The 12,434-nt window shown below is 34.4% G+C and overlaps 1 protein-coding gene across 20 annotated transcripts in view; it reads right to left on the bottom strand.

Moving 5' to 3' along the window:
* The window catches only part of LOC149771348 (uncharacterized), a 106,815-nt gene that overhangs the window by 75,259 nt on the left and 19,122 nt on the right, over positions 1–12,434 (bottom strand). For 6 of the 20 annotated variants that reach the window (XM_089948593.1, XM_089948572.1, XM_089948579.1 and 3 more), the window contains exons 4-12: positions 10,405–10,443; positions 9,253–9,291; positions 8,771–8,809; positions 8,146–8,184; positions 6,758–6,796; positions 6,276–6,314; positions 5,950–5,988; positions 4,673–4,711; positions 829–867 (exon numbers count right to left, since the gene is read on the bottom strand). In XM_089948593.1, the coding sequence (XP_089804719.1) occupies positions 829–867; positions 4,673–4,711; positions 5,950–5,988; positions 6,276–6,314; positions 6,758–6,796; positions 8,146–8,184; positions 8,771–8,809; positions 9,253–9,291; positions 10,405–10,443 (351 nt within the window). The remainder of the gene's footprint in view (positions 1–828; positions 868–4,672; positions 4,712–5,949; positions 5,989–6,275; positions 6,315–6,757; positions 6,797–8,145; positions 8,185–8,770; positions 8,810–9,252; positions 9,292–10,404; positions 10,444–12,434) is intronic. The other 14 variants (XM_089948578.1, XM_089948589.1, XM_089948583.1 and 11 more) reach the window with 12 other exon arrangements.

The raw sequence follows: 12,434 nt of genomic DNA, 5'->3' as shown, positions 1-12,434 counted from the left end.
AACGATCGGTAAGACAACCACATCATTTATTCACGAAAGCGTAGTTTCTACTCTTTATATTTGATGGATAACTTTGCAAATTCGGGTGTGATTTATTTATATCTTAAATCTTGTGTCTTACAATACACCCCTTGCAATATGATCTGCTGAGAATTTATTTATCATGGGAAATTTACATTTTGAATCATAGTTTGAGATTATTTGAATGCAGGAATAACTAACTGCTTTGAGAACAACTGGGTAAATTGTATGGATTTTGACGATGAGTTGGTTGTTGCTGACCGCTGTTTCGCACTAATGATTTTATTCTACAAGCGGTGGAAATGCGTATCTAAAATGGTATTGTAAAGTTCATTAAACATCTGGAAAGTGATCACCTCTATTAATTCGGTAGAATGTTTGTTCTATTTAATGTCTTCTTCAAAGTTTCACCGCAAATTCTTTTGTACATCCGAACGTTAGGTGAGAGCGTGTAGGAAACATTATATATAAGATCAGTATCCTACACTTTTACGACTTCCTGCTTGAATTGGTGATATTGTCCCCAGCCGTTTTTGTCTGTTTGCACTGATTCTTTATATTTTCAGAATTCGAGAACATTCCTGAAATCTACTTAAGTTTGTTCTCACCAATATCATTAGAACATAACACAATACAGTGTGTTGTAGTTTCGTTGTCAATAGGCAAGTGTGAAAGGGGACTGATGAAGAAACCACATGGTGTTCACGGTCAGTTTTAGAATGATATATGTAACTAAGGAAGTAAATAAAACAACTTTAACTCAGTGGGAGAAACAGAAATAGAGTGAAAAGAGAAAATTAGATTTACCTGTATTTGATGATGTTAATGTTGTACTTGTTCCAGGCGCTATGAAAGGAGAAAATAAAATGGAATACAGTTCGTTACACGTAGAGAGAGGATATAGACCTTCAATTAAAGGAACGAAATGATATTAGGGAATAATTGAGAAGCGGGGGTGATGAGGGAATAAGTGAGAGAAAGAGAGGGACTCGTGGAGTATGTACATTATCATAGAAAATTACATATACAAATGATTGCCAATTAACCTGAAATTTCAATTTATAATAGCCTTATTTCTACTCGTCACTATTGCTCATCTTCACTGCAAATAAAATAAAATCTAGAACACAATTTGTCAATATAAACGACTTGAGAAGGGTGACGAAAAGGAAATGTCGAGAATGACTGGGGTTTTTTTGTGACAGTTGTTTGAAAAGCTTAAAGTGAAACATGTAAATGATACACATATCTTTAAGCAATGTGAAAAGTTGTTTTATTTTGATAAGGATGGAAATATTTAGAGTCTAAATTGCCTGTTAAAGGGCTGAAAAAGAGTTCGACAGTGATAGCTATAAACGGCATCTCTGCAAATGTCAAACGGACGATCCGTTGAAGAGACAGATAGAAGTTATGTTCTCTTCTTTAGTCGTGCCCGATGCTTCAACTAAACAAAATAGAGTTGTAAGGAAGATGTGTATAGTTTTTAAACAGACATATTGATCTACTGTTTTCAAACATATGCAAGCAGTAGCGTTTCTTAAATTTGGACTAAGACTGAACACAAGCTTTAAATAAGAATTCTTTGGTATTAAATTCGAAATTAGTTTTCTCAAACTACGTACTCGATTATCAGAACTGCATACACACGAGAAATTCTGCCTGGTCCATGGCGCATCTGGTCAATTCTATTTAAGTCACACATCTGCAAATGCACTGACAACGAACATTATTCATTTCGTGTCAAGTTCAGACAAGCGGACATCTCTGGTGAGGGTTCCTTCCGCTGTTGACATGAACATTGTTAATTAGAATACTGATGTTTTATCAGATTTAAATTTATTTCTCCCACCCCTTCGAGAGATCATGAACATGCTTGAAACTGGAAAATAACTGCTTACATTGTATACCAGTACATGAAAGTTAATATATTTGTTTCTCCTAGGCATTTAACCCCAACCATCAGTTTCGGTTGTAACCTAAGGCTTCCAGACTCCAACTGCACGAGGAATAGCAAATTGTTCCAAGTTCATGTCATGGGAATTTATGTTAACAGTATGGAACTGAAAGAATAGATTTATATCTGTGTGACTTGAGGCATGTGTCAAACTTCAAGTGATATATATTTCGTAAAGAGCAGAAAGCTGGAATGGCAGGTACGAGAATTCCAGAGAATTTCTGTGATTGAGATAAAGAGGTTGAAGATATGGAATAGGTGAAGTACAGTTCATATTAAGGCTCTGAGTATATGCCACCATCGCAAGTTAGGTGTCTTGGAGATAAATGTGAGTTGATGACTAAAATATTCCTAAAAGGACAACTTTTTACCCGATCTAGCTGTGAGACTAACTATATATCTTTATCCCCATCATGGTATGGTAAATGTTGTTTAACTACTATGCAGTGATGACCTCGAAAAATCAGCGAAAAATTTGGTCTATATGTATGTTCTGTTGAGGGAAGTTTAACTGTATGTTCAGGTGTACTCCAAATATCAAATGGGAGTGTATATAAAATTTACATTCCACGTTAGTAATATACTCCACCTATGCCAATTTGTTGTTGAATCGGTGACGTTTTCACTTTAACCGTAACGTGCACATTTCAGCAATTAAATTTCCTATAGAAATTATAGAAGAATCCAAGATCTCGTTCTGAATACTGCGTTCACCAATATTATCAAAATTATAAAACAAATAAATTATGAATAATCTGGACCAGAAACGTTTACATCTGCAAAAACAAGAAACAAGTTCAACTAAAACAGCCATTATTAAATATGAGCACTTATTTCCAGATGTTCCAACATTAGCAAACAAAATATATCATGAAGATGAAATAGTAGATTTCACACTAGTGAAACAGCATCTGTACAGAATGAACCCTGTCAACCAGAAATGTTTGAAAAAACTTGATTGATTGATTGATTGTATGTTTACGGCGCACCAGCACTGTTAGGCTATTTAGCGCATACAAAATGTTATATGTAGGATCATTTAAAAGTGATAAAGGTTTTATATCGTTTGAAGAAGGAAATTAAGTATTTACTGGAGAATGATTTCATTGAACCGAGTAAAAGTGACTGGACTTCATTATGCATTCCTGTACTGAAACCAAATGCTTCACGCATGTTCACAGACTATAGAAAGGTGAACAGTGTTACAAAAATATATTCATTTCCATTGCCAAGAATCGACGACTGCATTGATAAAATTGTAAATGCAAAATATGTCACCAAGTTTCAACTTTTGAAAAGATTGTTGACAAATTCCACCGACGAAAAGGAAAAAGGAAATATCGGCATTCGTAACTCCAGATGGACTTTATCAATACATGAGATAAAAGATTCGCCTTGTACATTTCAACGTTTTATGAACATGGTTACAACTGATATAGATACTTGCGATGCTTATATAGATGATGTCTGACACCTACAAATATCACTCCAAGACGATTCGTAAATTCTTTGACAAACTGACTAATGCAAATTTATGGGTATGAATTATTTATTATTCGAAATATTGCTCCGATATTTTTAAACTTGCTGAACGCCTGACAAACTCTTTGAGTAAAGAAAGAAAATTTTCTTTGTGTGAAGAATGTCAGGAGGCTTTTGAAAAGTTAAAGGCCATTCTCAGGAGTGCACCAGTTCTTTCAGCTCCAAATTTCAGTGGATCATTGAAAATGGATGTTGATGTATGTGATGTTGGGGTTAAAGCAGTATTATTTCAAGAAGACAAGAAATGGTGTAGAACATCCAGTGTACTATTTTTCAAATAAATTTAAGAAGAACCAGATAAAGTATTCCACAATCGAGAAGGAATGTTTGGTTTCGATATTGACTTTGTAACACTGAAGTGTATTTTAGTTCAGCTCCTTCTCCAATCATTGTGTTTACAGATCACAATCCCCTTACTTGCAATGGAAAGATGAAAGACAAAAATCAAAGAAAATTAGGGTGAAGTTTGATGTTGCACGAATACAGTACTGGCATTAGGTAATTTAAGGGAAAGACAATCGATTGGCAGATGCACTTTCACGTATATAGAAATATTATATTGCCTCATGCATATTTTGTGTCATTCATAATATTTCATCTTATATTAAAAAAGTAGATACAAGTTATGTCCGTTACCTGTTGTAGTTTGTGTCTCTTTCTTTGTCGTGTCCGGTTTTGAATAAACGGACATAGATTTGTAAGGAAGATTTTTATAGTTTTATGGCAAGTTCAGGTGTACTCCAAACATTCTGTGTAACTCACATGAATTGAGTGTTCTGTAAATTACATTTCACACTATTAATATGCTTCATCCGTCCCAATGTGTGGTTCAATCGGTGATTTTCAATCTAACTTTTCACTCTAACCAAAATTATGCACATTTCATAAATTATCTATCCTGTCAAACTTAAGGAATATGCAAGATCTCACATGTGAATATCGCAAAAGCCTGCAATTACCAATATTATTAACATTATAAAACACAATTAGTGGTGTGTGATTCAATGCCAGCTACACGGATGTGAGTGGAAAATCATCAGTGCACATGATGATTATTGTACTTGCAAAAGTGTAAATGAAATGTGGAAGCAAAACAAGAAACTTGAAATCAGTATCAGAAAAAAATACAAAAGACAGTAAGAAAGAGATATTTACCTTTAGCTGATGATGTTGGTGTCGTGCCGGTTCCAGGGTCTACAAACAAAGAAAGTAAAACGGAAGAAAAAATTGTATATTTTGTGTGAAGATAAATGGATTGCATAAAAGACACGAAAATACGTCATGAAACAACTGAGCAGAAAATACGAAAGAGAAAGGCTCAAAGAGTATAATTTTTGTTCTAAGAGAAAGTTATTGAGGCAGACAAATATGGTTACTGAAATGATGAATAAGCTACAATCGGTAGTAACATTGGACTGCCTAGACATTTGAGTATCGTAAGTATTGAAGTGTTCGCGTTTTCCTAAGTCATCTCAAATGCCACCTTCTTTGTCCAGAAGGCCATTTTTCTAACAAACGTTAAGTCCATCACAGCATGCATTCCCAAAAGCATGGTTCCTACTCTGTATGGTTCCTACTCTGTATGTCCTTAATTAATGTTGCAAGCAAAGGTGGGTGTGATTCTTTAGCAAAAATATTGTGTCCTGCAATACACTCTTTGCAATATGATCTGCTACGCTTTTTGACTATCAATGGAAATTTACATTTGAATCGAAATGATATATATTTGTTTGAAATCAGGAAGAAACAACTGCTATGTGGAAAACTAAATACGTTGTGTTTATGTTGTGTTTATGTTGACGATGAGTTGTCTGCTGCTTATAATTTCCCATCAATCATTAAAGATTTTCGTCTCCAAGCGGCGGAAACGAGTCTGTGACATTGGATGGTAAAGTTCTTTAGACGTAATGACGGTGACCACCTCCAAAAATTCAGGAGAATGCTTTTTCTGTTTAATGTTTTGTTCACAGTTTCACGATCAATTCTATTGTATTTCCGAGCGTCTGGTGAGAGCAGGTAGCAACACGTACGATCACAATCAGTAACAAAACATATCCCCCACCGTCAATACCTCGTGTTTGAATTGTTGATTTTGTCCCAACACGAACCGGACCGATTGCAGGAATTCCTCATCTTATTAGAATTCGAGAGCAATTAGTTGTATACCTCAATTGTGCAAATTAGTGGTTGAATCGTTAATGTTGTCTGTAACCATAATATGCACATTTTAGCAATTATTTCTGCTTCAAATTTAGACACTATCCATAGTGGGATATAATTAATTTGCACCTATCCGGACGTGAGTGGAAAATGTCACTGCACATGGTGTTTTAGTAACTACAAGAGTATAAATGAAATAAGGAAGCAAATTAAATAATTTGAAATCAAGTCGAGAAAAAGAAATGCAAAAGTCAGTAAGAAAAGATATTTACCTTTGGTTAATGATATTGGTGACGTGTATGTTCCAGGAGCTAAAATTAAAGATATTAAAATGGAAGAAAATGTTTTACACATTGAGTGATAATATGTACATTCCATATATATATAAAGAGAGAGAGCCGATTAGCATACAATATAATTTTCTGAGAGACAATTGTGGAGACAATCAAACATACCTATTAAAATGATGAGCTAGCGTCGCAATCTAAATTGGAGATGCATTTTCGCGTGTATAGAAACATTATAATGTTTCATATATACATTGTATCATTCATAAGATTTCAACTTATGCAAAAATGATAAAGGTTGTGTCCGTTACCTGTTGTAGTTTGGTTCTCTTTCTTAGTCGAGACCGATTCTTGAATAAAAGAACATACATTTGTATGGAAGATGTATATAGTTTTACGGTACGTTCAGGTGTATTACAAACTCTCTCTGTAACTCACATGAAGTGACAGTGTGTTATGTAAATTTACATTTTACATTAGTATATATTTGACCTTTGACCTTCATAAGCACATCTCATTGATTATTTCCACTTTGAAAATTAGAGTAGAATCCAAGATCTCACATCTGGAAACCGCAAAAGCCAATTCTCACAAATATTAAAAATTATAGAACACAGTGTAGCAGGTTGTAATTCAATGCAAGTTATATGTATGTGAGTGAGAATTGGTCAGTGCAAATGGTGTTTATTGTACTTGCAAAACTGTAAATGACAAGAGGAAACAAAATTAGGAACTTGAAATCAATAAGAGAAAAACGATATTCAAAAACAGTATAAAAGAATATAATTGTTACCTTTGGTTGATGATATTGATGTCGTACCTGTTACAAGAGCTATAAAATAGAAAGTAGAATGGAAAAAATGTTGTTACACATTGTGATAAGATAAATACATCGCCAAAACTTTAATGAATAGAGGAAGAGCGAACCCAATAGCATAGATTATAATTTTGTTCTGAGAGAAAGTAGTGGAGGCAAGCAAAGATAGATATTGAAATTATGACAGAGCTATCGTTGTTAATTGCACTGGACTGCATACACATTTGGGTAGCGTAAATAAATGAATATTCATATTTTCCTATCTAAATCAATGTAAAATGTACTCATCTGTCTCCAGGAGATCACTTTTATAACGAGCTTAAAGACTACTACATCATGCATTCCGAAAGGCATAATTTCTGCTCTATGTATTTCCTCAGTTAATGTTGCAAGCATGGGTGCGTGTGATTCATTAAGCATAAATGTGTTGTCCTCCAATACATTCCTTGCAATATGATTCGCTAGTTTTTTCTTTATGATGTGAAATTTACATAAGATATTTGAATTCGGGAAGAACTTAGGACTACTGATAACATTGTATTATTTTGACGATGAGTTGTTTGGTGCCGATCGTTTCCCACTAATCAATAATGATTTTTGTCCCTGAGATGTGGACACGCGTCTCAAAGAAGGTCTTATAAAGTTCATTAAATGTCATGACGATGACCACCTCATAAAATTCAGGAGAATATTTATTCTGTTTTTAATGTTTTGTTCAATGATTCAGTGGACATTCTGTTGTATTTCCGAACATCAGGTGAGAGCTGGAAGCAGAAAATACAAGTAAAATCAGTAATAAAAAGTATCTTCCACTTTTTCGACTTCCGGTCGAAGTGTTGATTTTGTCCAAACAGTATCAGGTTGATTTTACTGATTCCTTGTCTTATCAGGATTCGAAAGCAATCCTGAATGCTGCAAAGGCATGCTCTGACCAATATCAAAATAATCCCACACACTATAGTGGGTTGTAGTTTACAGGCCGATAAAAAAGTGTGAATGGATACTGATAAATCCACATAATAAGTATTTTTCAGTTTCAGAATGACTACATGTGCTAAAGAAGAAACTTAATCAACGCTAACTGACTAATGTGATGTGTGTGTTGTGATTTTGATTTTTAACGTAGCTTTAACAATTTTTCAGTCATATCGCTACGATGTCTGCAATGTGGCAGTTTATAGTAATGTCTAGCACTGGGGCATCATGCCGCAGACATGTAGCATGATGTCCCACCCAGTCACATTATCCTGACACCAGGCCGACCAGTCCTAACACTAACCTCTTAATGCTGAACGCCAAGCGAGGCAGCTGGCTAACTGACTAAGAAAATACGAAATGGATAAGACGCTGAAAAGGATAATTACCTATATTTGATGATGCTAATGTGGAACTTGTACCAGAAGCTATAAAAATAAGACTATAAAGTAAAATAAACATCGTAACACTTAAATGAAACAATGAAGATTTTCATTTGAAGAAATGAAATGATATTGCAAAATACTTGAGCAGGAAGTGAATGAGGGAGAGAGACTTGAACGGAATATAGTCTCTGTTCTTTGAACTTCTTTCTGAGAGACAATTATATATAAATGTACGTTTTCAATTAGTCTTGGGATTCAATTTGTAATAACTTTATTTCCATTAGTCACAGCTGATTATGTTTACTTAAAATAGAACCAACGCCAGAAAACAGTTTTTCGAGAAAACGACTTAGGATGTGTGATGAAAAAGTAATATTGAGGATCGTTGTTATTTGCCACATAGATGTATTCTAAGCGAAATGTTACATATGTAAAAGATACAGCTATCATTTTTAAGGAATATGACAAGTTTTTTAGATCCTGATGACGATATAAATGTTGCGAGTCATAATCGCTAGATAAGAGACTGAAAATTGGTCCACGAGTAAAAACGATAAACGGCACCTGAGCTGAGCTGATGTCGAATGGACGGTCATTTGAAGAGATAAATGAAAGTTAGTTCTATTACCTGTTGTAGTTTGGTTCTCTTTCTTAGTCGTGTCCGGATCTTGAATATAAAGAACATAGATTTATAAGGAAGATGTGTATATGTTTACTGTAAGTTAAGGTGTATTCCAAACTTTCTCTGTGTTTTCCAAATTTCAAATTAGTAATAACCTTCACTTGTGCCAATGTGTGGTTCAATCGGTGATTTCACTCTAACCAACGTATGGACATTTAATTAATTACTTCTCATTTCAGAATTAGAGATGTATCCGAGATCTCATATCTGAATACCGCAAAAGCCTACGCTCACCAATATTGACAAAATTATAAAACAGTATTGTGGATTGTAATTCAGTGCCAGCTACAAGGACGTGAGTGGAAAATGGTCAGTGCACATGATGTTTATTGTACTTGAAAAAGTGTAAATAAAATGAGGAAGCAAATTTAGGAACTTGAAATCAATACGATAAAAAAAATTACAAAAAACAGTGAAAAGATATTTACCTTCGGTTGATGATCTTGGTGTCGTATCTGTTTCACGGGCTATCAATAAAGAAAGTAAAATGGAAGAAATATGTTTCCACGTGATGAGAGGATAAATGCATCGCAAAAAATAATAATAAAATGACGTCTTGAAACAAATGAGCAGGAAATGGTGAGAAAGAAAGACCGAATAGCATATATTATAATTTTGTTCTGAGAGAAATTTACGGAAGCAGGCAAGCATGGCTTTTGAAATGATGAGTTAGCTACCGTTGCTGATTGCATTGGACTACGTAGACATTTGGGTAGCATAAATACAGAAATAATCGTAGTTTCATATCTAATTTAGGTGAAAGGTAGTCTTCATTCTCCTTAAGATCAAGTTTCTAAAGAACGTTAAAACATCTACATCATGCATTCCTAACATTTGTAGTTTCTGCTCTCTATATTTCCTTCATTAATGTTGCGAGCATGCATGATTTATTAATTAGAAATATTTGGTCTTGCAATACACTGATTGCAATATGATCGAGTACGCTTTTTCTTTACCACGGGAAATTTACATTTGAATTATAATATGATATAGCTATTTGAATTCAGGTATAAACAGCTGCTTTGAGGACAACTGAATATGTTGCATTTATGTTGTAGATTATTTTTTGTTGTTTTTTGCTGCCTGTCCTTTCACACTAATCATTAATGACTTTCTTCTCCAAGCGTTGGAAACACGTCTCTAAGATGGTCTTGTAATGTTCATTAGACCTCTGAGAGATATTTATATATACATGTGCGTTTTTTTCAATTACTCTTAGAACTTAATTTATAATATCCTTCTCCGCAATAGTCACAACTGATCTTTTTCACTTATAACAGGAACAATAGGTATAGTACAGTTTCTCTAGTAAAACGATCTTCATAAGTGTGATAAAAACGAAATATCTAAAATAGTTATTTGTGATATAGTTGTGTACAGAGGTAAACGTAAAACATGTAAATTATACTAATATCATTAAGGAGAGTGAAACGATTTGTCCTGATAACGACGGAAATGTTTTCAGGCAAAATCGATAGATTAGATAATAAAAGAGTCCAGAGAGTGAGAATAATAAAGGAATAGGTGTTTATGTCTACCGGACGGTGAGTTGAAGAGACAGAAAACGTTTTATATGTTACCTGTCGTAGTTTCATTGTCTTTTGTACCCGTGTCCTGTGCTTTAATAAAAGAACATAGAGTTGTAAGAAAGATGTGTATAGTTTTACACCGATATGTTGATCCACTCTTTCTAAACATATGTTATATAATAACATGGGGCTTAGACTGAACACAAAGTCTATATTAGAACTAGACTGAACACAACATATATATTAGAACTAGACTGAACACAACATCTATATTAGAACTTAACTGAACATAACATTTAAGAACTCTTTGCTATTCCGTTCCAAACTGATTTTCACACAACCGCTTACACTACAAGTGCATTTACGTATGCCTGAGAACACCTGCCTGGTACATGCGGCACACCCCGCTTGAGACAGTTGTTTCTGTTGATATGAATGTTACTAATTTCACAGGATTCTGCCCTGTATCTACAAGATCGTATATGGAAACGCTCTTTAGACCTTTTGATAATTTATTATGTTGGTTTGTTTAGTTTTAAACGTCCTCTCCAAACATATGGAAGGTTGACTCCACCCGTTTTGTTTATATCTGGATTCGCCTTTGTTTTCGGTGGACATATGAATTAATTGGCATGGCTGGAATGGAAGAGTACATAAAAATGTTTCTGCCTAAGAATATCAGTTGAAAAAAATATGGCTTCTCTACTCGAAGCACACAAGGAATAACGATTCCTTCAAGATTTTGCGTGACTGAAATGGAGGCTGAATAAATGGAATGGAATGGAATGAATATAGACGTGCATTTGAGGAATGAATATAGACGTGCATTTGAGGAATGAATATAGACGTGCATTTGAGGAATGAATATAGACGTGCATTTGGGACAAGAGACACGTATCAAGCTCCATGTAATATATATTTCTTACACGTAGAAATGTAGCATAGTAATGTACGAGAATTCGACAAGGCTTTATGCAATAAATGGAGAAGGTAAAGATGTGATTCCTTATCCTTTCAGGATTCGATAGCAGTCCATTGGCTCACAAGTGAATAATGTATTGTTCCATGCTCACCAATCTCATCTGAATAAATAATGAAGTTTACTGGGTTGTTGTTCTTTGCCAGTTATTACAGCAGTGGACCAAAATTATCAATCTACAAGGTGCTTATTGTACGTTTAATAATTCCTTAAGTTCATGAACCTTATTCATATGAGTGTGTGGTGAAATGGCATTTAACATCAGTACTATAACGTATGATCCACCTTTGCTATAGTTTGGTGTAATTTGTGATTTACTTCCTCTATTAGATATGCCTTGTCGACAAATAATTCGAAAGCAAGCAATTTCCGCATAAATGAATAATGCACAGACCTCGGTTTAGCGATAGCATTGGAGCAGTGCGTCTCAAACATTTGTTTGAATATTGCTGAGAGTCTCGGCGGACTTCTTAATGGTTGCCAAGGGTCTCGGCAGACCAGCTAATGACCTTTCTTAATGTGGATTGTACTGTAAGTCAAATATTCTTAAGTTTAAAAACCTCTACACAGTGGATAAGCCAGCGACTTTGTCCAAATGGAACTTATGCTAAGCACGATACGTATACAATAATAAATTCCTACTGTATTATAGGACTGTTTGTCACAGAACAACGTTCTAAATAAGTATAAATTCGTATACGTGGGAAGGGGCAACATTTGCAGGACACTACGTAAGGTATACGCATGTATTGGTATGTCCAGCATGTTGCTCCTCTTTGTCATTTTCCTTAATAAAGGTACTGAATCTCTACTCGAATCGCACAAAGAATGAAAACACTTTAAAAGCCTATGTGATAAAAAAGGAAAATCAGAAAATGGGAAGGAACAGGTATAACTTGGTGTGCTAGTCTTGAGGAAACGCATTACTGTGTCTATTTCGTATTTGGCAGAAATCTAAATCTCTTACTGGAATACAATATATAAAAATTCTGAGTAAATGAAATAAAATGAAATTAAGGTATAAAATATACAGCACATACATATTATACTGCCTATATCACCCTTTCCAAGCATATTGTTTGAGGATACGTTTAAGTAAGAC

This window comes from Sinohyriopsis cumingii, unplaced genomic scaffold (genome assembly GCF_028554795.1).
Source record: "Sinohyriopsis cumingii isolate HCF-2022 unplaced genomic scaffold, ASM2855479v2 utg001938l, whole genome shotgun sequence".
NCBI classification, from domain to species: domain Eukaryota; kingdom Metazoa; phylum Mollusca; class Bivalvia; order Unionida; family Unionidae; genus Sinohyriopsis; species Sinohyriopsis cumingii.
Note: the sequence above shows the minus strand (reverse complement) of the source record. Positions and strands in the feature narration are given on the sequence as shown.